This window comes from Rhagoletis pomonella, unplaced genomic scaffold, assembly GCF_013731165.1.
Source record: "Rhagoletis pomonella isolate Grant_MI unplaced genomic scaffold, Rhpom_1.0 Rhpom_scaffold_00011, whole genome shotgun sequence".
In the NCBI taxonomy this organism is placed as follows: domain Eukaryota; kingdom Metazoa; phylum Arthropoda; class Insecta; order Diptera; family Tephritidae; genus Rhagoletis; species Rhagoletis pomonella.
Genome location: NW_023458565.1, coordinates 22,506,671 through 22,530,094, shown reverse-complemented (window position 1 = coordinate 22,530,094; position 23,424 = coordinate 22,506,671). Strand labels below are relative to the sequence as shown.

The window sequence follows — 23,424 nt, the reverse complement described above, 5'->3', positions numbered from 1 at the left end:
TATAACTTATGCGTCCACAGTTCGATCGAGTGTGCTTACCGATCCGCACTTGGCTCTGTCACATAGTAGGTAAACACATACGTACATATGTACATACTCGTATCATCTGTACACGCCTTAAACCTACAGCGGATGTCCAGCGACTTTGCCATTCATACTTCTACTGCTGCTGCTGCTGTTGTTGTTGATCTTGCTGGTGTTGCTGTTACTGATGCTATGCGTATTGTTGATGATCTTTTGCCACGGCATGTTGTTGCTTTTTTGCTGTCCATTGCTTCTCGACTTTATTGAATCGTCTTCTCTGTAATCTCTTAGAACTTCAAGTTCGTTGTTGTTGTTGTTGGTGGTATTGTTTGTGTGACTTGTTTATTTATCTGGTTGTCCATTCATTCGGAGAGTAAACGTACATATGTAAGTACGTCCGTGCCTGTCCAGCAGCAAGAGCTCGACCCGGTTCGCTTCGATCGTAGAACGCTTGTTGCTTACTTATTACCCAACGCGGTATTACTACGCGTTTCCCCGCCTTTTTTGTTGATGTGCAACTGTTGGTGTTGTTGCTCTTTTTGTTGCCCGTTTATGTATGTAGTGGCTTTCGTTGTTGCTGCTGTTTTTGTTGCACATTCTTGGTTTGTCATTTTTACTACGACCGGAAACTCGTACCTTTTGTTGTTGTTGTTGTTGTTGATGCGTTTGTTTGGTTTCATCTTTGGCTGGTTTGGTTCGGTCTGGTTCAGTTTGGCGTGCCGCGTTCGCCGTTCGCCGTGTTTTTTACGCGTTTTGTACTTGTTGACGATGCTTTGATTTTCATCAGCGTTTTTTTTTACGATTTCTTCTCTGCTCCTGCTATTTCTGCTACGTCGTTAGTGTCGCTGCGCTGCTTGCCTTCCCCTTCTGCTGAGTATTATGGTCTTCTCCATTTCAAATTATTTACCATCGATTGGAATGGTATGCTTACCTGCTGCGCTGCCGCGCTGTCCACTACAATGGCCACAGCAACGGCCAAGACGTGGACGAGTTGGCGCGAGTGCCAATCGGCCAACCAACGTCCGGTCCAGCGCCGGTCAACCTGCTTCAACACTTTCGTCTCACTTTCAAGAATATTCTGGGCGCGCGATGCTGTTGCTTGGAGCCGGCACTTATCGTTGTTTTTGTTGTTGCTTTGTCTTGTATTTATTTATTTATGTATGTATGTATGCAGGTACAGGTTAGTATGGTTTTTTACAGCTACCATGACGTGCAGTTGCTGTTGTTGCTGTTGCTTTTGCTTTTTGCTGTGTTTAGTTCGCTCCATTAGCTCATTTAGAGCTTGGCAAAGCATCCAAGCCCCACGGCTATGGCTATGACTGTGGATCGATTCTCTCCAGCTGCGGCTGTTAGCTGGTTGTGTTTGTACATATGTATGTATATCTGTGTTTGCATTTGTTTTAAATGTGCGCATGCCAAACCGGTCACAATAATAACAATAACCACATTGGTTGCTGTATAATGAGTGAATGAATGAATGAAGAACAGGAATAGTATGATCGTCAAGCGCTTCCTGTCCGCGTGCTTAGACAGTCTCCGGAGTTTTTGTCGGCCGTAACGTCATTTTTTTTTTGTACAGCAATAAAGAGAAAAGAGAAAAAACGAGCGGGCTTGTTTTTATAACAGTATTCTTTATTTAAAAGATAGTACCTAAGCTTTTCTTTACGATTTGCCTTTTTAAAAATTTGGTGATAAATATTCAAAATATAAGGTTGGATTTGAACGTGAATGGTTAGGATCCGAGGCTTGCTGTTACTTCTCATAGGTTCTCATTTGTACGCGAGCGGTCCCGAGCACAGTGCACCACCCATTGCTGGAACTTCAATGAACTCTTAAACCGCAGACGTTCGCAGTGGCCTCTTTCGATGAAAAAAAAAATATGACTCTTTATATGCAAATATCTTATCATTCCCTTCCTTTATATGATGTTTGGCGGTTTTCCATGAATACAATAAAAGGACCAAGTGCAGAAAAACTGGTCTTCTCTCAAGATGAACCAATCGCGCAACTTCGCAAAGGCGTAAAGCAATAGGACTCAACCCAAACTGACAAATTTTTGAACTCGCGAAGAAGTTGAAGAGTTGTAATAAATCATCCATCTTAAATCGGTGGATGGCTTTTCACTGCCGCTAAGTTGACTGGAGTTTCAGTGGCAACTTTGTAAACCTTGATCTTCCCAAAGCAGTACTTAACTTTTTTGTGGCTCCTTGCAAAAATGTCCAAGCTTTCGTTATTGAGAAGCGCGGTAGCATCCATTGTTGTTCAAACCGTTTGCTATATTCCAGGGACGGAAAATAATCATTATTTTTTAAAGTTTAATCAAAAAAATCAACAAATTGTAACCGTCGTAAAACAACTTTATTTATACCCACGTATTTGTATTCGTACGTCCCACTGTAATTAACAATGATTTTTATTTTTCGAGTTTAACCAATAAAGATTAAAAGTAATAATTAATATTTTCGCTCAAAAGTAATTATTATTACTTGATTTTTGTTTTTTCGATCAAAAATAATGATTATTTTATGATTTTTATTATTTCGCTCAAAGATAAAAATTATTATTGAGTTTTTTTTCACTTAAGAATAATGATCATTCAAAAAAAATCAAAAGCTATACCAGCGCGATTTTCATCGTATCCTTTTCAGTGGGAGCGACACCCTAATAAAAGCAATGAGTCCAAAAATTTTCATGTCAAAATTTCAGTAAGTTGCGTCTGTATAGCCTTTTCAATTTTATGAATAATCATTATTTTTAAGTGGAAAAATAAAAATCAATAATAATTATTATCTCTGAGCGAAAAAATAAAAATCATAAAATAATCATTATTTGTGATCGAAAAAATTAAAATCAAATTATAATTATTTCCACTGAGCAAAAGAAAAAAAATCAATAATAATTATTATTTTAGAGCGAAAAAAAATAAAACTCATAAAATAATGATTAAATGCTGATTTAAATTATTTAACTCATAATGATTACCGTCCCTGCTATATTCATCACCCCCAAATTTGATGTAGGTATGACCGGCTTAGAGCATCTCCAAGATTTCTGCTGGATCCATTGGCTTCCACAATCTTTAGATGAACTCCTTAATAATAATAAGATCGATAAAATAAGGGAGATTCAAGGCGTATGCAGATCTTGCACAACAATTGGTACCACAAACTTTGGCAAACTTAGTCATGGAGCGATAATCATTTGTTTTATGAAAACGTTTGTTCTGCAATAAGTACATTTCCCGATTCGCGTAATTTTTTCTGTCATAACCGGCCATCCCAATTAAGAATAAGGCATTTGGTGCAGAAATTCGAAGAAAATATGTCCGTGCAAAACGTCACAAAACACCCGTGCGCCTTCCTACAGATCTTTCGGCCGAAAATATTGCTGCTGTGGAACAAAGTGCGGACCAGGCCGCGACTACCTTAATTCTTCATCGCGCACAGCAATTGAACCTTGGGGTGCAGAAAATTCAGTTGTCATTGTGTGGTTTATGGACTGTCGGAAGCATCGTACCGTACTTCTGCGAAACTACTACCGGTAACGCTGTTACCGTGAACGGTGATCGTTGTTGTGACATGATAAAAAACTTTTTGTGGTCTGAAGTAGATAGCATCAGCTTTGAAAATATGCGGTTTTAACGGCGCATGACAAAATGGCGCCATTGTGTAGAAACCTGGGCCTTAACTCATGAAACAGCGAGGTCCAATGGGAGCCAAGATCTTTAGATTTGACACCATTGTACTTCCTTTCATAAATGATATGCAGCCCGAACTACGCCAAAAATTAATAGTCATGGTAAGCATTGGCCGGCAGAGTTTTAGAATATCTCACAGATTTTGGTACCAAGCGACTACCATTTCCGAACGGAGTAGGCATTGTTGGGTTTGCGGATGGCATCGTGTTGCTAGTAGTAGCTAAGCAAATTCAAGAGGGCGAAGCAAAGGCAAACACCGCGATCGATGCGGTGATAAAACGGCTAGATAGAATATGTACTATATCTATCGCAGCTGAAAAAATGGAGGCAATCCTTATATGTATGTAGATGCAAAAACCTCAGGCCGCAACGTTTAAAGTTTGTAGTTCTACCTTCCAATCCTCACGTCGGCTAAAATACCTGAGGTTGACAATTGACGACAGGCTTAGTTTTGGCCCACACGTAGAATACGTGACTCAAAAAGCATCAAGGGCATACGGAGTGCTATCAAGAGCACTGCTCAACATTGGCGGCCGTAGGAGCAGTAAACGCGCACTATTGACAACGGTGGCCACCTCGGTATTATTATATGCGGCCTCAATCTTCGCAAAATCACTCTAAGTGAAGGCTTACAAAAAACCGTACCAAGCTGTATACAGACTCAGCGCTCTATTCAAGAGTAACATGTGCGTATAAGTTGACGTCAGACGATGCAGCAATGGTGATTGCAGGTATGACCCTCATCGACTTACTAACCGGAGAAAGAGCGAGAGTTTACCACAGAAGGCAGCAAGGCGGTGCTGATGCGCTGACAACTACCGCACAGAAAAAGGGTGTATCGATGAGAGAATGGCAGGAGCGTTTGAAAAACTCAACAAATGGAAGGTGGTCATATGTATACCCTCATACCTAGTATCTTAGGTCCGACATAGGTGGTATACAAGAACATACTAATCCAAGGTTATGCAACTTTCGACGAACTGGATAAGTACAGGAACGGCCTTAGGACCTCCCGACCAAATACTTAACGGTAGTAGCAGCGGGGATCGATAGTGGGCGGTAGGAGGTTTAGTTCGGGTGAAAGTGCCACACTGACGGGGTGCAGACTTTCGATGCTTCCTCCTCGCAAAACAAAGCTTTTGACCTAGAGTGGCGGTCAAAAATGGACGAATTGTGTTTCGTTTTTTATATTAACAATATTTTTTAAGCTAAAATTTCTTGATATTTTGTTATAAAAATAAGGTTCATGCTTAAACAAAAACTATATAAATCACACTTTTACACTTTATACAGAACTTTTAAAGATTCCAAAAATTTTTATCTATATTTCGAGCTTTTTAACCAATTAAAAAATTGTATTGATTTTTAATACTTTTTTTTCGCTGAGAGCTTTTACGTTTTTTTTTTCATATAAATAGCGAAATTTAGGAAAACTAGCGTTGACTCTTTTATTTTTTTATTTTTTGCAAACCTTCTTGCGCACATTTTTCCATAAGAAATTCATGTTAGTTTTTCACTCTGACGTCTGGATTTTTTTTTTGAACATTTGTAATTTTAAAGATATGATTAATTCAAAAATTTTTTTTAATAAATCAGTGGAATGTACATTAGCAATATGGGTACCAAATGAAAGAGAAAATTCTGTAGAATTGAAAAACAATAAATTTTTGGTTTACAATGACGATTAAGTATTGAAAAAGCGCTTTTTAATTAATTTTATTTTTGTAAGTGCAAATTTCAATTATTCAAGGATAAAATTTCAAAAGAAAATTTTCCATACCCATTCTAACTCTACAGGATTTTCTCTATTATTTGATATCCACATTGTTATTCTACCTTACGCTGACATTTTTTTTTTTTAAGTAATTTTTTGATTTAATCATATTTTTGAAATTTCAAAATCCTGTAATAGAAAATGCCGACGTCAGAGTGAAATTTTACAAACGCAGTTTTACTATATTTTGCCCATATTTTTGCGTATATATTAATTTTTGTGTGTGTAAAATTTACTGTCGCACGGTGTTATTAGTAAAATAATTTAAGTCAACACTTGTAGCGTTTTCTTTTCTCCAAATAATGTTGCATTTATTCTGCCATGCGCCAGGGCTGTCCAGTTTTTGTGTTCTTTTCTCAGTATCTTCACATGCATATTGCGTGCTCTTTCTTTAAAATATTGCACTCTGATAATGTTGCCATTTAAGAAGGTGAAGTTTTTTTCGAGAAAAGAAAACGCAATTAATCACTACTTTATAATTTTTATTTTTCGCTTAAAAAAATAATTATTATTGAGTTTTATTTTTTCGTACAATGGAAATAATTATTATTTGATTTTTTTTCGATCACAAGGAATGATAATTTTATGATTTCTATTTTTTCGCTCAAAGATAATTATTATTATTGAGTTTTATTTTTCCTTAAAAAAATTATAATTTATAAAATTGGGAAGGCAGCATACTGAAATTTTGACCAGAAAATTTTGGAACTTACTCCTTTTATTAGGGTGTCGCTGCCGCTGAATATGATACGTCGGAAATCACACTGCTTTTGAATTTTTCGAATGATCATTATTCATAAGTGAAAAAATAAAAGTCATAAAATAAGAATTATTTTTTATCGAAAAAATAAAAATCAAGTGATAATAATCTCCTTTGAGCGAAAGAGTAAAACTCAAATATTAATTATTATTTTTAATCTTTATTGATTAAACTTGAAAAATAAATTACAGTAGGATGTACGAACACTAATACGTGAGTGTTGGTAAAACTGGTGTATTTAAGGTGCACGTGAAGTACGTATAGCAAAGGGCTTTGCAAAAATCCAATTATTTCCTAAGATATTGTAAATTAAACTTTTAATACACTGAAATTAATTTATTGTTTACGAATTTTTAACTCGTAAACTATTAGTCCCAGAAACAAATGTTTTAAATAAAAATTTAAGAGAATGTATTGAAATTTAAAAATATTCAAACTTTTTGAAAATTTTTTTTAAGTAATAATTTTTCATTACTTTTTTTAAATATTAAAATTGTACATAGTATAATTTTGACAAGAGTGCTATTATTACCGATGACATATATACTTATATGTGGCGTAACTAGATTCTAGAAACACTTCATATTCAAGCTGTCCCTTTTTCCACTTTTTACAGGTAAAATGTACGCTGTTATTGGTCGACGTCATGGCAAAATTTTATCGGGCGATTTAACTCAAGGCAGTGGCAATTTCTCAGTCATGGCAATATTACCAGTAATTGAATCGTTTAATTTCGCACAGGAGATACGTAAGCAAACCTCGGGACTAGCTTGCCCACAATTGATGTTCAGCCATTGGGAGGTAAGGGGAAACATTACTTTTTGTTTTAATCGAAAAAAGCAAGATACTACTCTCTTTTTGAATATGACATCACATCATATCAGATCACATCATTTCAAAAGTAGTGCGCCTATTTGTATAAGTTAAAACTTGTATGGTTTCGGACACAGTTTGTCAGAATGCGTATGACCATGCCACCTCATATCCCGCTATACTAAATCTCATGATATAACATCATATGACATAACATCACATAATAATACCATATATCACACAATATCACATCAGTCCAGATCACGTTACATAAAATCTCATACGGCTACTCCGAAAGAAATTTCATGTGTGCCATTTATTTTGAAAGTGGCATAAGTCGTTTCATGTCGTTTGACTTCAGTGATCTGTTACTCGTCTGTTATTCGTTCAACTTCATCAGCCAAAATCAAAATGTTTTGCCATTAGTTTATGACGGTAAAGCGATTTACAGATGCATTTAGTTAGAGGTAAACACCATATAAGCACAGAGGTAGAAGACGACTTATGTCACTTTCAAAATAAACGGCTCGTATAAGAACCAAATTAGAGCGCAACTAAAATCAAATCATTTGTGGAAATTAAAATTCGTTCTAATTTTTTTTCTGTTCTTTTTCGCAACTCACCAAGTCACTTGTAATAAGCTTTATTGATGCAACCAATAATTTATTTAATGTTTTCATAATCTATTCATGCGCTTTAAAGCTTAGCCAACTTCCGTTCGGAAGCAATATTCAAAAAAAAGAAAAGCGAATATTTTCTTAGAACACAACTCGATTAGCCTTTTTTACTGCTTTTTCTTTATCATTTATGGCGCATTTAGGCTACGCTTGATTGATCCAAAGCCAATGACTTCTTCCATACTAATTAAATCAGCTGTTTAAATAAATCAACCATAGCAGCTACCAATCGCTGAAGTTATGAAAAAGTGTGCTCATTGGCAATATATATATATTTTTTTTTTTGCCACATCTGACCAGTCCGTAAAAAGTTAATAATGCCGTGTCGTAATACCATTTACCTTATTTCCTACTAATTATGAAAGGGGCTAAAATTGAAAGTATAGCCAATGTACTAAATCACTATTGTCACAGTGTGGTGACTCAATGCTGATTGCCTTGCTGACTGGCCCAGCGGCTGGATGGATAGCTGAGTGTCTGGCTGGCTGGCTGGCTGGTGTTCGAAAGACAGCTGTTTTAATTGCCAACGTCCTTCCAAATGATTAACCAATATTTTTGTTCTCTTTAGCCTTCTTTGTTCGTTCAATGTTCGTCGGTCGCTGGCTAGCAAATACGTATTGTAAATTAATGGCGCGTTGCTAATATTATGTTCTTTTTTTATGTTACAATTTCCAGCTTGATGGGCTGTTTGGAAAGTTTTGAAGTGGCTTTAGTTGGCCAAACCCCCTCGTAGTTATTGGCAGTATGCTCGTCATGAGCTCGATTATAATTATGTTGTTCTATGCCTAATTCCATGGACTCGTGATTTAATTTTTGTGATTATTTGCAGCCGCATGATACTTTCGGTAAAATCAGCAAATCAAGTAATAGCTGTGAAATTCTTCAGCTATTGACTTCTTTTCGTTCTTTTGGTGTCAAGGTATCACCTGTTGATTTATGAATATCTCGGTTACTCCTTTTGGTGCTCGGAAGTGGTTAAAATATATATAAGATTCTTTTTATTTGTACTTTATTGTTTAATGCAAGATACACGTCAGATTGGTTACGTTTAGGTGCGCTGTATACTGCTATAGGTATACTGCTGAGGACCGTATTTTATCAATGCCACGTTACTGAATTAGCATTGGAAATATATCTTTCGCAAAGTTACCTAAGACTGTCTTGTGAATGAGAATATACCATCCGCTGAACCAAACCGACAATACAAATTTAGTCTTATTATAGACAGCCCATTCATCGGTAAGCAATCAAAATCTTCGTCAACTCTCAGCCCTTGAAGAGCTCGAGTTCGATCATGAGGCTCGCGATACTCGTGACACAACTACATTCTGGATATTGTAGCTGATTAAACTGTTCAGTCCAATTTGAATAAGATGCCCCAGCGACCACTAACCACCTCTTCACAACTGCCATTCGATGTAAATGAACATAACAAATAGTCGATTTACTGATTTTGACAGAGTTTAGTAAGTTGCTACCTCAAAATCAACTCTGAAAAATTTTCGTTCGGTTTTCCCTTTATTTTATAAGTAATTTTCTGCAGTAGAAAATTGTCCGCCATTCAGATAAAAAATTCTTTTATAGATGCTGGTATATAAATGAACTATGAATCAAGGACCGAAAACAAAAGGCAAAAGGTAAATGCTTCAAAAACAAAACCAAAATGAGAACAAAACTCTGCTGAACGTTTCCAAGGAGAACAAAATGCGAAAAATACTTTCGGGAACATTTCTAAGAGCACAAAATGCGAAAGAAAGTCTCCGGAACGTTATGGCAAAGAACTAAACGGGAACAAAAGTCGAAGCATCTTTCTCCCTAAGAACAATTTGGGAACGTTTCTGACTGAGAACGAAGCAGGAACAAATCTTTTTTGAAATATTCGCGAAGAATAGAAGCGAGAACCAGATTTTTCACATAGCGTTCATTAGTTTAAAATTTTTTAATACATATTAAAATCAATAAAAAAAGAACTGAAAGATAAATATCCGCTAAAGTTAAAGAAAGACTTAAGACACGAACTTTTCTTGCACAGAAAATGAAAACTTGTTCTATAAAAAGGCTGTTAAGGTTCCTTCTTCCATCTGCCCATGGGAAGTGATAGTTTGAGGTCGGGTCCATAGACCCCTGCACAGGCTCCGTCATCCATCCTCGAGCTGTCCGCGTACCAACGTACGCCTCTGGAAGCAAGGGCAGGGAGTTTGTTTGCCATATTTTGACTAGGTTTTTTCTGCTAAAGCAGATTTCATTGGTTTGAAGTCAGAAGCTCTGCAAATTTCTATAAGGTGATAAGCGATCTGGTAGTAGAAATCATCCAGATTTCCTTAGAATTAACTAACGTGGTTCTCACTGAAACGTTTTTTCATCCCAACACGCAGACTCCCCACTCATTCTTTCCGTTAAGTTCTCAAAACTCTCGTTCTCGTTACGTTCTCTAGCAGAACGTTTCCCAGACTTTTGTTTTTATTTGATCCTCCTTGAAAACATGCTCCCTACTCTCGTTCTCATTTTGTTTTAATTGCAAACGTTCCCGAAAATTTCGTTCCTGTTCTTCTTGAGAACGTTTCCGAGAGTTTTGTTCGCATCTTGTTCTTTTGGTATCATTTTGTTCCCGTTCAAACTGCTCTCATTACTTTAATTCCCTTTTAGTTCTTTTGTGGGAACGTTCTTAACATTACATTTTTTTCTCATGCAGAACTAAGACAAAACTGGAACACGTTCTCGGTCTTTGCTATAAATCCAGTATACTTGATATTCGAAAAATAAAGATTTCAAAAAAGCCGCCTAAAAATATTAAAAAATACTGAATGCAACCGGTTAGGAAAAGTCAAGTCAATCACCCTAGTTTGTATATTAGGGTGGTAAAAAAAAAATATGTCGGAATTGTAATGCTCAACGCATAGGCTTGTTGTATAACTACGGTGACCATATTAACCGACGTAAAATGAAGGACATTTTTTCAAAATGATTTTTACGTTTTTTTCGCATTAAAATACATGAAAACTTTGAGCGGTATAGAACAATCCTAGGCGGTGATAGTGTTAAAATTCAGGCATTACATTACCCCACCTGCATTTTTGGACCACCTTAATGTACATACTGACGTACGCATTCGCTCATCCTCGTTTACTTATCCATTGCTTGCAATAAAAATGTCACTTGACAGTGCGACAATCAGCTTGACAATTAAAACCGTTAACCAAAAACGTTTTGTATGCGCTGCAAGTTCATGTCATTATTACCGCTCTCGTCTCATGTGTGGGTGTGTGTGTGTGTGCGTTAGTTGTTCGATCGTGTTGTTGACTTGTAAAGTTGTCGAGGAGAGTTTGTGGCAATGGCGCTGTGGCTGTGGCTGTGGCCGTTAATATTGCTGCTCGCGCGTAGGTGGAGTTGTCACGTGCGGCGACCACGATAATTGCATTACCTTGCCAGCAAGTAAGCAAGTAAGCAGGCATTACAAGCGGCTGGGCAAGGCGCAATTGCCAGGAGACAACACATCGTCGTTGTTGAGGCGGAGCTGTGACACATGACGTGGCATGATGCTTTTATTATTAATGTTGTTGATTATTTGCCAAAGCAACTTGTTTACTTTTTTCCAGATAACTATACGCACTACTTATATACACAAGTACATACATATATGCATGTTGCCCGCGATGTTCAGGCGATAGTGTTGCTGATGTTGATGTTGATAATTCCCTTTTTTGTGTTTTTGTAGTTGTTTTTTGTTTTTTTTTTTTTTGTAACAACTGAAGTAGTTGCTGTTATTGTTGCTGAGCCTGTTGCTGCGAGTACTCTTGGCGCGCATGTGGCACAAGGAAACGACCTCAGTTCGTGCCATATTGCTTTGCAACACGCTCTTATTGTTGTTGCCTCATTATGCCTTCGTCGTTGCTTACATAGCGACGGACAAGCTTTAATTACAAGCCCCTAACTCAAAACTTGCATGCATACTTTGTAGGTAAGTTGGCTTGTTGCAAAAGAAAAATGAAGAAAAAAAAGACAAATTTCTTTGGGCCAACATTTTTTTTATGTGTACAACTAAGTAAGCCAACTGTCGTTTGTTTTGCGCACATTGCATAATCATGAGTGTGCAGCTAAGAGAAGGCAAAAGCTGGCAAAAATTTACAAATCACTGTCTATCATTCGGGTGGACTGCCAGCTGTTTGAGTGACATCTGCTGCTGCTGCTGCTGCTGCTTCAGCTTCAGCCTAAGCCACTGTTCGCTGCTTGACTTGAGACTCAGCGAGCCAGCTGAGGTCACACTACTAAGGTGAATAATTATGGTTAAAAAAGTTTTGAAGTTTCTTTAAACAAACAGGTGAGCATCTTGCCTCATTAGCTGAAGCACGTTTATTTATTCAGGTACATACATACGTACATATGTATATATTTATTTACACAGTAGTTGCGGTATACAACAGTAAGCTGGTATTACTTATCCATTTTTCATCTTCTTATAAGTCGTTAAAAAGTAACAAATTTCAAATAAATTGCACATGTGCATTTATTTTCTGTACAGGGTGACTTTTGATTTCGCAAATTCTAAGCGTAAAAAAGAAGGCATAATGCGAAACCGAATAATCTTCTTCAACTTAATTTTATAAAGCCTCTCCGTCGGAAGAACATTCGACTTCAAATAAAAAAGTTGGGTTGGCCTCCCCAGAGGTCAAAATGTGTTATATGTTGCCCGTAAGATAAGACAAGATAAATGCACGGGTATGACAGAACAAGGGACACTAAGCTTGGCATCCTTAATAAAACCTAAAAGAGCCTTGATAGTGAGGTTCCTTATTTCTAAGGGTTTGACCATTGCAACTTTGAAATGAATCTAACTTTCTCTAGCCAAGGCTGGACAAAGAATGTATTCGAAAGTTTCCTCCTCTTCGGGGCACAGCCGGCGTTCCGTCTCTCCGATAACACCTATGCGGTGCAAATGAAATCGTAATTTGTTGTGGCTTGTTAGGTACCCGGAGAACAGCCTAATCCATTCAAAGGGTAACCAAAGAGCTTGGCTTGTCTATGACCCCCGCCCCCGCCCAGTACTTATTGCTTTCGAAGTGTTTCCACTCAGTAATTATGGTTCTCAAAGAAGACCAACTGAGACCACAGCACGTTTCGGTCCCAAAAAGGCAGTTAAGGATCCTTCTTTCATCTGCCCATGAGAATTGATAGTTTGATGTCGGGTCCATGGACACATGCACCGGCTCTGTCATCCATGTACCAATGTACGCAAGGACAGGGAGTTTTGCCATATTTTGACTAGGATTTTTTTCTGCTAAAGATCTCATTGGTTTGAAGTCAGAAGCTCTGCAAATTTCCAAACTTGGTATCTTTCCGGCTCTAGAGCCGCAGTTGAGCAGGTTCTTATCGATCCAGTGGTATTCTTGGTAATTTATTGAGACATTGTATTGTGATCGAGCGGACGATCATTTGGTTAAGCCACTCCCATCAACTTTGAGTTCATTTATACTGAGACCCTCATTGCCACACCATTTGGAGACCGCGTAAATAGCTGCACTTGCACCGACCGAGACAGTATTACCGATTTTTTCCCTAACTATAATTACTACATCATCTGCGTACCCAACAGTATCGTAATAACTCTCACCGTAGGACTCTGAAAAACGTTGCAACAAGAACGCAGAAAGTAAAAAAATAAATACCGGAAGGTCAAGCAGGCAACTCAATAGGCCCCGAAAATTTCAGAAAAATTGCTAAAAAGTCCCGAAAAACTCCGAAAAGTCCAACAGAAAGAAATGCCGAAAAACAAAAAAAAACCAAGAATCCAGAAAGTCCCAAAAAGCCCTTACCTCAAAAAAGTTTAACATAACCGTTTGTTTTCTGCTCAAAACATATCAGGCAAGCTTTGCATTGATAAATAAACCAGACAACATAAGTTACAAGTAATTTAAAAAAAAAAACAATAAGACAAGCTTTTATTGAAAGAAATCGGACCATTACTTTCCAAATTTCGCATCTCCTGCGTCACCAATCGTGCAAATTTTTTTTATAGTTATTCCTTTTCATGTAGATAATACACATTCCAAATATGAACCCTATCGGATCATAAGTACGGGTTTTTCAAATATCTAGACACCTGCGCCACCCTGCTAAGTTTGAAGTTTTAAATCTCTGGCTCGTCGGGAAGTTGCTTAAAAATTAATTGCAAGAATTGATTGGCACTTATGGTAAGGGGATGATTTTTGGTTACCTGAATTTGGTAACTGCGAGGCCGCAAGTCAACCCCAGAAAGACGGAACAGGTCTTGTTAACTGGGAAGTATAAGGTTCCCGATATGGCTTCCATAGGGGGGTGTTCCGTCTGCAGCTCTCCAACAGGGTCAAGTACTTAGGTCTGATCCTAGATAAGAAGCTGTCGTGAAGACAAATATTGAGGTAAGGGCAAAAAAGGTGTCGGTTGTCTTATACTACTGCAGGGGAACTATGGGCAAGACGTGGGTCTCTCGCCCATAGTAATTCATTGACTCTATGAAACCATAGTGAAACCTATCTTAGTTTACGGAGCCATTGTCTGGCGAAACTTACTAGAGAAGGCAGATTGTCCTAATCGGCATTAGTTGTTCATTAAGAACCACACCTAAGTGTTAGAGTTATGCTGAACCATACGCCTGTAGATAATGCAGGCAGAATTGTCGCTGCACGACCTGCCATTAGACTCATGGCAACCAGGTTCTTAATTGACTCAAAAGCTGGACACTGTGGACTTCTGAAAAACTTTGATTCGGATTAGTATGCCTCCCGAATGGCTCCCAGTAGAGAGGACTGGATGTGGCAGGGTTACTGGAAAAAGGTAGCAGTGCACTCCTGGACAGACGGATCAAAACTTAGGGGGTATGGAGTAGCTGGAGACGCCTCTCTCCTGCAGATCACTATTAGACGGTTTGGCCTCATTTAAGCTGGGGAAAAGCTGGAATAAAACTCGGACATGCCCAATTGCAAGATCCTTATAGTGTGGAGTGGAATCATCTCAGCACTTTTCGGGATATGAACTCAGAAGGAAAGGTAGTTCTACTCAAATGAAACCATTCTAAAGGGCCTACCCAAGAAGGGCTTCTGGGAGTATGATTTTTATTAATTAAAGAAGCGGTTTAAAATAACTACTTTAAAATGCCTTCTTAAATACGTCCTACAAAAGCGAATCTAAAATCCCTTCTATGGGTAGCGAAAGTATACCTTCAATTTAAGCCACTACATACAAAAAAGAAGGGAGTAAGGAATGTAGAGTAGAAAGCCTCTAAACTCTCAAGAAGGCCTTTTGGAAGGACTTGTAGCTCCTGAAGCATTCGGCAAACATAATACCTTTTTTTTGTTTTTTTGTTTTGATACGAATATCAATTTGGATTCAGTCGAGGGAGATATGCAACGCGATTTTTTTTTTGATTCAGGGTCACTGGAAAACTTCTGCCTTTGGGCTTATCAATATGCATACCAATTTAAACCAAAAACTTGTTACCAAATGATATTAATGCCGAGCGCCATAGTAAAAGTGGTATCGATAAATCCGCTAATAAATTCCACAACCGCAATAAAACAGATATCGATTGAAATATCGATTACGCAAGCTGTTAACAATTCGGTTAAAACGCAAAAAATACATCGACAACAATAATTATGTCGATAACATTTTATGAGTATTTTTCGATATATCGAAAGGATATTAATAATTTTATCGATAAAAAAATCTATAAATGCACTATGAATCTAAACATAAAAAAGAATATTAAGAAAGATATCAATAAATATGTCGATGCAATATTTCTGCCATTCCATCGGGTGAACGTTAACTGCTTGCTTACATACAGTCACTCAAACAAGTGATCATGTGTTGATTTTTTTAATGTTCATAATGGTTTTCGTGTTAGTTTTTTTTTTTTGTTTTTAATTTTTTGATAAAAATATTGTCCACGCTTTAACCAAAACCATATAAATCACAGTTTCAAAATTTTGGATAATTTAAAAAATGTTCTTAAAAATTTAAATTCTTAAATCTCAATCTATAGAAAACATTTTGATATGCAGTTTTTAGCTCATAAAATTTTAGTCTGATGAAGTGCAAGTTTTAACCGGCTAAATAATCTGGTTGGTTTAATTTTTTATTTTTTTTATTATTATTTTTTTTTTATGACGGCCTTTGTTTTTTTTTTATATAATAAGGGCACTTTATGAAAGCTGGCGTTGGTTGACATTTTGCCGCGAACGGTCTTCCTCATTTTATGTAATAAAAAATTGATGCTTACATGGAAAAAAGAGCAAAAAGCCGTCAGCAACAAAAAATATTAAAAACAACTGCGATTTTTCAGCCGCTTGAAACTTACACTTTGACTAAAAATGCATGGTCTGAAAACTCCATACCCAAAATTGCTCTAAAGATTCAGGTTAAAAAGTGGAAATTTTGATAAAAATTTTGGAATTTGGATTTTTTGTAAAATTTGAAACTGTGATTTATTTGGTTTTGGTTGAAGCGTGGAAAATATTTTTAGTCTAATTAATTGCAAGCTTCAACCGTTTATTTTGATGAAAATTTGTTGAATTTTCCTAAATTTTATTTAGTATTTATTTAAAAGAAAATCAACACGTGTTCATTTATTTCAGTCACTATACTTGTATGTATGTAAAATGTGTATAAATGTAAATGCGATGCACGTACACCAAACGTGGCGTATCGTCGCGTCGAGTGTGCTATCTCTGCTACTAGTATATGTACCCAATGGAACTACCGATGTCCTTATACTACTTATCTTTATTCCTGTTTTTTTTTCGATTTCTACTGCTGAGCTCGCTCCTTTGCTGTTAATTTGTTGTTCACTTTTGTAGGAGGCGAACACCAAGAAATGAAATTTAAATTAAGAAGAAAAAAAAAAAAAAAAGCAAAATGAATTTTCAAGTTGAAGTAGTAGACAAACCGAAGACAGCAAACAAAACTGATTTTTACTGCGCATACGCTTTATTGTTATTATTATTATTATTATGATGGTTTGCTGCAGCTACCGGTGGTTATGCTGATGTGCTGATGGCCAACCTATGGTTAATGGTTTGTGTAGTGTTCCTGCTCATGTTGATTATATGTGTGTATGTGCGTATGTATTTTTTGTTTTATTTCCTTTTTTTTATTTGCCACGGCTGCCGGTCTTGGCCGCCGTTGACTGCTACTGGACTACGCGCATTCGCAACACACGTACGACTGCGACTTGTATGCGCTTATAATCACGGTTGCCACTTCATCAAAATTTTGCAAGTAAAAATGCCCAAAATAAAATAAAATTAACCATTTTTTGCCGTCAAACAAAAATATATACAGTGACTCAAACAAGTGACCACGTGTTGATGTTTTTTTTTTAATATACGTAATATTTTTCGAACAAAATTTTTTTTGTTGTTATTTTTCTATTAAATTACCGTCCATGCTTGAACCAAAACCATATAAACAGTTTCAAACTTTATACAAAATTTAGGAAAATTCTACAAATTTTCATAAAATTTTCAATTTTTAATCTGAATTTTTAGAACATTTTTGAGTATACAGTTTTATAGCCCATACAAAATTTAGTCCAATAAAGTGCAAGTTTCAACCACCTAAAAAATAGCGTTGATTTTTGAGAATTTTTTTTTGGGGATTTTTGTACTTTTTTCAATACAAGCATGAATTTCTTCTGAAATAAAATGCGGGAAACCGCAAGCAACAAAATTTCAAAAAATCAACGCCACTTTTGGTTAATTGCACTTGTTATATTAAAAAGAAATACCGCAAAAGCAGCGTCCAAACAAAAATTCTCAACAATCAACGCGATTTTTTAGGCGGTTTAAACTTCATTAGACTAAAAGTTGAAATTTTGATGAAACTTTTTCGATTTTTTTTTTAATTTTTTTAAGTTTGAAACCGTAAGTGCTGCTTATTCAAACTAACGTTGCTTCAAAAGGGCCCAAAACAAACAAAAAAGGCTCAAGGTCCAAATGGAGAAAAAAGGCCCATATTTGGTAAAATTGTATCACAGTGGCAACCATTCTTATAATAAGTATATTCACTCATGCACACTTGTAGATATGCTCATATCACAAGTGATATTTTTTTGTTAATAAGTTTGTCTGTTTGTGTGCCCATGCAGCAATGAGCTCCTGGCATTAGGCAACCTGTGTTCGCGAGCCTTTTGCGTTGCACCACGGTTAGTGCTTACAGTGCGTCTCTTGGTTCTTTGCTGCTGCTGCTGCTTCTGGTACTGCCACTGCAATGGGGATTACTTTTACGCTTTGGTTGGTGTCACTTCTTCGCGTTTTGGTGATGTTGCCAGCGATGATGATGATGACTACTGTCTGTTGTGTGCTCAATGCGATTTTCTGCTTCGCTTGCCGCTGTTGTTTGTGTTCTACTTCATCTGTTTTTGGACAGCTTTGCTGTTGCACTTGTGATTCGAATTATGCGCAGTTTTCTTTATTTTTATTTTTTATTTTTCTGCTGTTAATGATACTTCTCAGTTTTTGTTGTGATTTAACTGCCAACATCATTGGGCATCAACCGACTACTGGTGTTACGTGCCGTTCGCCTCGTGCCCAACACGAGTTGTGTAAGCACATTTGCATATTGCGATGCATCCTGGTTTATGGCAAATTGTCTGAAGCTCACTAATAAGTTGGCAAAAATATGTATGTATTTTTGTTCCCCAGAAAATATATTTAAGAGATACTCGTACATAGCCATAACTTGTACAATTCACAATACTACCTTCTTCGCCACTTATATCGCCCACGCTTACAGAATTTCTTTTATATCTCGAAGCGCCCGATCTGCTACGTGATCAAAGGGATCTTCGCTTTGTTTGTAAGCGGTCCGGCAGGAAGAGCTATGATGGCGTTTTCGAAAATGGTGAGCAACGATGACGGTGAGACGGCAAGCAGCAATGGTGTTGGCGGTGTGCAGACGTTTAGCAGGCAAGTCTTGGGCTGCAGCCCAAAGATCCTCAGATGGATGTAAACTATTATAGTATGAACAATAGTGACCTATTCAGCGGTGGCTTGGGCTTCAAGAACTGCCTTGGCCACGGTGAGATAGTATCTCACCAAGCTGCAATGTCTGGATTGGGTATGCGTTGCTACTAGAGGTAGTTCTTGAGCTTTAACCACTTCCCTTCACCAGAGAACAGGCTGCCAGACGGTAATGGCGAGGTCCGATCGTCTAGGATCATGGAGAAGCTAATGATCCCAGCTCCCACTAGCCCTCTTCCCCAGTGATGATATATAGAGATTTTCACTAGGGCGACCTGGAGCGACTCCAGCATGGAGGGGTATATACAGGCCAGTACCATGCAGTGGTATTGACGGTTACAAGACACCAGAGCGTATTTTGGCAGGCATTTATGGTCCCGGGACAAGACTAGCCGTGCCCATGAGAAAATAGCCAAGCATTTCCCTATAGAAGGTATACGCCATCAACCGGTGTGCGAGGGAACGAGATAACGGACGGCTTAGCTAGAACAGCGGCGACTTCATCTCCAATAAGTCCCGAAGCCATTCCTTCCAATAGGTCCAAGCGCTGTCAGAATAGAGCTTAGAAAATGAACACTAGTTAGAAGGGAACATCACTGGCATAGTACAATAAGACTTTAATAAACAGAATAATCTAAAAGGTACCAATTAACCCATCCAAACAAAAACAGGCATCCTAACTGGACACTGCAGATTCAGAGGCCATTGTTATGGCAGATACTAACAAAGTGACATTATGCTTATTAAGACGCTCTAGTAAGCCGCTGCGGAGACCGCTGGCCATAATAGCCTGACAGTTTTGCAAGTGATCTCGTCATGCCATCTGTCGCTCGGTAACTCTCGAGGATAAGTAGTGTGCCAGTTTGTAAGAGTATTTTCTTATTTCATCCTTTATATCTCCAATAGAAGGTTTACTGCCAAGTCGCATGAGTTCATCGGATTTACAATTTCCCCGCGCTACCCACATCAGCTTAGGGCGAAATGAATCAGCCGTCTCGTTAGGAGCTGTGCAGCATTTCATGGCTATCATGAGGGTTTTCGACTGCTTCGTTAGGGATTTGACTATCGTCAATGAAAATGTCTTTATCATTTTGTAGTATCAAATCGCACTTTACTAGTTTTATGGCCCTGCTGATTGCCATCAGTTCCGCCTGAAAAACGCAGAGCCGAAGACGAAACTCCCCTATATTTCGGACACTTCTGCGATAACTTAGGCAGCTTATAGAAATTTGCATTGGAGGGTCCACTTAGATTGGTCAGAAAGTCAGGATGGTTCAAAGACATGACTAGACCTGCACACCTAACATAGCGTAATTGAATTGTCATTGAATAACGATCGTTAATCTTTCTTTTATCGCTTGATGACGACCTTTTCATATTTCTCAAGAGACACCTGCCTACCCGTACAACAACGATCTGTGTGTTTCTTCATCACAAGGTCACATCTGAGGTTCCCTACTAAAGCTACAGCGAAAATTGTTTCTGACCCCATTAAGTAAGTCACAGCACCTCAGTCCGCCAGTTCAATAGTGAGTTTTTTGACCTCAGATATAAGCCTAACTTTCTGGAGAACTTTTTTCCAGCAACTTACAAACATATTTTCTGACGAGCTGCAAGAAAGCTCACTAAAAAAACAATCTAAATACTCGTAACTATAAAAAATGCAGTTGTTCCAAATTTTGTGTGCTAACTAAAAATTGTATCGTTTTTCGAAATCTTCCAATTAAGATTCACCCAGATAAAACTATTTGTACGAGAAGGTATCAATTGAATTTTCTATGTGTTGGTACAAAGTTTCAATTTCGGTTTTTAAATTATGTTTCCCTTTATTTGCTACGCATTCCAACCAAGTCTCGGACTGCCTAATACTCACTTATTTAGCTACCGGAGGTTTTGTTTTTGTTTATTTTTTGTTATAGTTTTTTTTTTGTTTGTCAGTTTTTGATTCTTATTTATTTGTTGCCTCACGCTTTAAATTCGGTAGCTGCTACACTTCATTTGGCTGGTGGTTGGATTGCAATGCTTAACGCTTAATCTCGATGCGAGTCAAACAAAAAATGAGTTTAAGTCGATCGTAAAAAAAGACTATAGCAAATAGGTACAAAACCAAAAAAAAAATAAAAAATAAAAATAAAAAAATGAAGTATGAAGAATAAATAATCTGATAAGAAATTATTTGTGTACCAGCATGTGTTCGACGCGAGACAGGTATGAAAACGACTGCTGCTGGTGAATGGCTACCTGCTGAGTATAGCCAGAAGCGTTCTTTCTTCTTTCGAGAATACCTTTTTTTTAACGAATTCAAAACCAAACAGAAATATGTATGTACGAGTTTGCGTACACATGTATGCATTCCATTAGAGTGCCCCGCGCTGCGGCTTAAAATCACTGACAGTCGTAACTGTACTATTGCACATGTCCTAGTTTTCGTTCAGCGTCCGCTGAGCTGATATCAGTGTAAGAGTGAACCACAGTTCGTCAGTTGCGCTCTTATTCGCTCTCTGCCCGGTGATATTATTTCAAGGGTACGCTTCTCTCTACTCGACAGCCATGAATTTCTAATTAGCAAATACTCCACTGCGATTGACCGATTTTGAAGCCCTGATTACCAATTGGCTAACCGAATGGAGGTTTGCCTCACCTATTAACGTCACACTCTTGAGCAGTGTGTCTACTGCTATTGTAATGGCAGCCATTTCACCTGAAAAACATTACAGAATTCGAGCGCAAATTTTATGATCCCTTAAGGACCTCGTCCCAACCCAGCTGTGAAGAAAAAAATTGTCTCTTTCAAGAGTTACAGAATGTCCAGACACTCATTGATTTAGTAATGCATTACTAATACCAGTAAAGGCAGCGCTCTACCTGGCGAGAGTTCTACCAAACTTAAACTTCATAAAATGTCATGTCATTTGACTTGGGTTTTAAGGCGCTAAGAAATTACTAAAAGCGGAAACTCCATTTCTTAATAATACCTGTTCTGCGGCAGCTGCCTATCTTAGATCAGGCTCATGTACTTGACCCTCTCGTAAAGCTATAGCCGCGAATATCCCCAATCGAGGGACTAGTTGCATTGGGGATATTATACTTCGCAATTGATAAGAACAGTTGTAACTTATTAGCATCGAGTTGGGGGCACTTGGTCGCCAGGTCTAGAATCCCTGCCGCATCTCAACCTCCTCTCATGCCCACATTCTCTAGCAAGTCATTAACGACCACTATCCAGAGCAGAAGTGAAAGAACTCCTCTATCATGCGGGGCGTCGTTGTTTACCCTATTCTTGAAACGGGCGTTACCATACTCGGCCGTGGCAGTTCTGTCGCAGAGAGCTCTTTTCAACCTTCGGAATGAACGCGCCCAGGCGAGCTCTAGAGATATACGCAGTACTCGCGCCGTTTGCGTATATTGTATATGTAGTCGTCAGCCTCCTTCACGACACTTCCGCAGACCTTTGCAGCTTTGCAGAAATCATGCCGCCTGGTCCCAGGGATTAGAAGCGTTTAAAAGAGTTTATCGCATAGTTCAGGCGATAATTTGCCAGTAAGTAAGGAAGGACAACGTGTGTCGGTGGTTTTCGTGGTTACCTGCCGACGAATGCTCAGCCCCACGGCGCTAAAAAGCACACCGGATCAAAATCGTTAAACACCGAACAGTTATGCAACCATTCTGTCAGTACTAATTGTCAATGTGGGGCGGACACACTAGTCACCTTGGTAGGGCTCGAAGCGTGTATAAAGCCTCTGCCGTACTTTGGGTCCGGCACCCAATTGGAATGCAACTTCATATCGAATCAACCAAGACTGGTTTTACCCACATTTGGGTGTTAAACCCCCGCCATCACGAATACTCCTCGAGGAACCGTACCCAAGAACAGGCCAGAGGAAATATAGTATACTCTGGGGCAGCCTGTTCCCTATGGTACCAGAATTAAGTCTCTGGCCAGACCTCGTAGCCGAAAGTACTGCCAGTTGAGCCTCCAATCCACTCTCGGACAGACAGGCGGCCGTTGACTAGGGTCCTCGGGATTGTCATTACCGCAATTCCACAAATGCCGAATCCTCCTGAGGCAGTAGGGAAGAACAGTGCAACCCTTGCCCTACCGAAGGCATCTGCAGCAGTTGGGTAACAACGACAAGGGGCATCAAGGTGAAGCTTTAAAGACTCTTCACTGCTCAAAGTGCTATTTTCTGCCACGTCTTTTATGTATAGCACAACATTTGTAGACACCCTTTTATGCTTTCGCAGTTGCTCCTACATGAAGACTTCTTCGCCATTTACTGCTTTACCATAATATTGACAACTTTTTTTGTTAAGGCTGACCAAAAATATTTCTTAAAAATTTTAAACAGCAGTTGCCATCATCAGTCCAAGACATTATAGAACCCCCCTGGCTACTCTTCTCTGTAAACAAAAAGTATTCGCGGATCAGAAAATTAAAAAAAAAATCTGCTGAGGCATCCTAATGCCATAATTGAGATGTGTATGTGCTTTAGTATCTCAAAGAGATATGCAAGTACAGATGCATGTATGTACATATGTATGTATGTATGTGTGTTTCCTATTGTAAGCTGGGCACTAATGCGTTCTACAATCATTTATTATGCTGTAGTGTAACGGCTTTTATTTATTTAGTTAACAAAAATCAAAAAAGCCAACAACAACAGCAACCCTACAGGGCAGTC

General features: G+C 38.2%; 1 protein-coding gene across 1 annotated transcript in view; it reads left to right on the top strand.

Moving 5' to 3' along the window:
* Positions 1-23,424, top strand: part of LOC118746846 (elongation factor-like GTPase 1) — a 435,125-nt gene that overhangs the window by 398,884 nt on the left and 12,817 nt on the right. Inside the window, exon 8 of the mRNA XM_036480795.1 lies at positions 6,872-7,056. Coding sequence (XP_036336688.1) covers positions 6,872-7,056 — 185 coding nt within the window. The remainder of the gene's footprint in view (positions 1-6,871; positions 7,057-23,424) is intronic.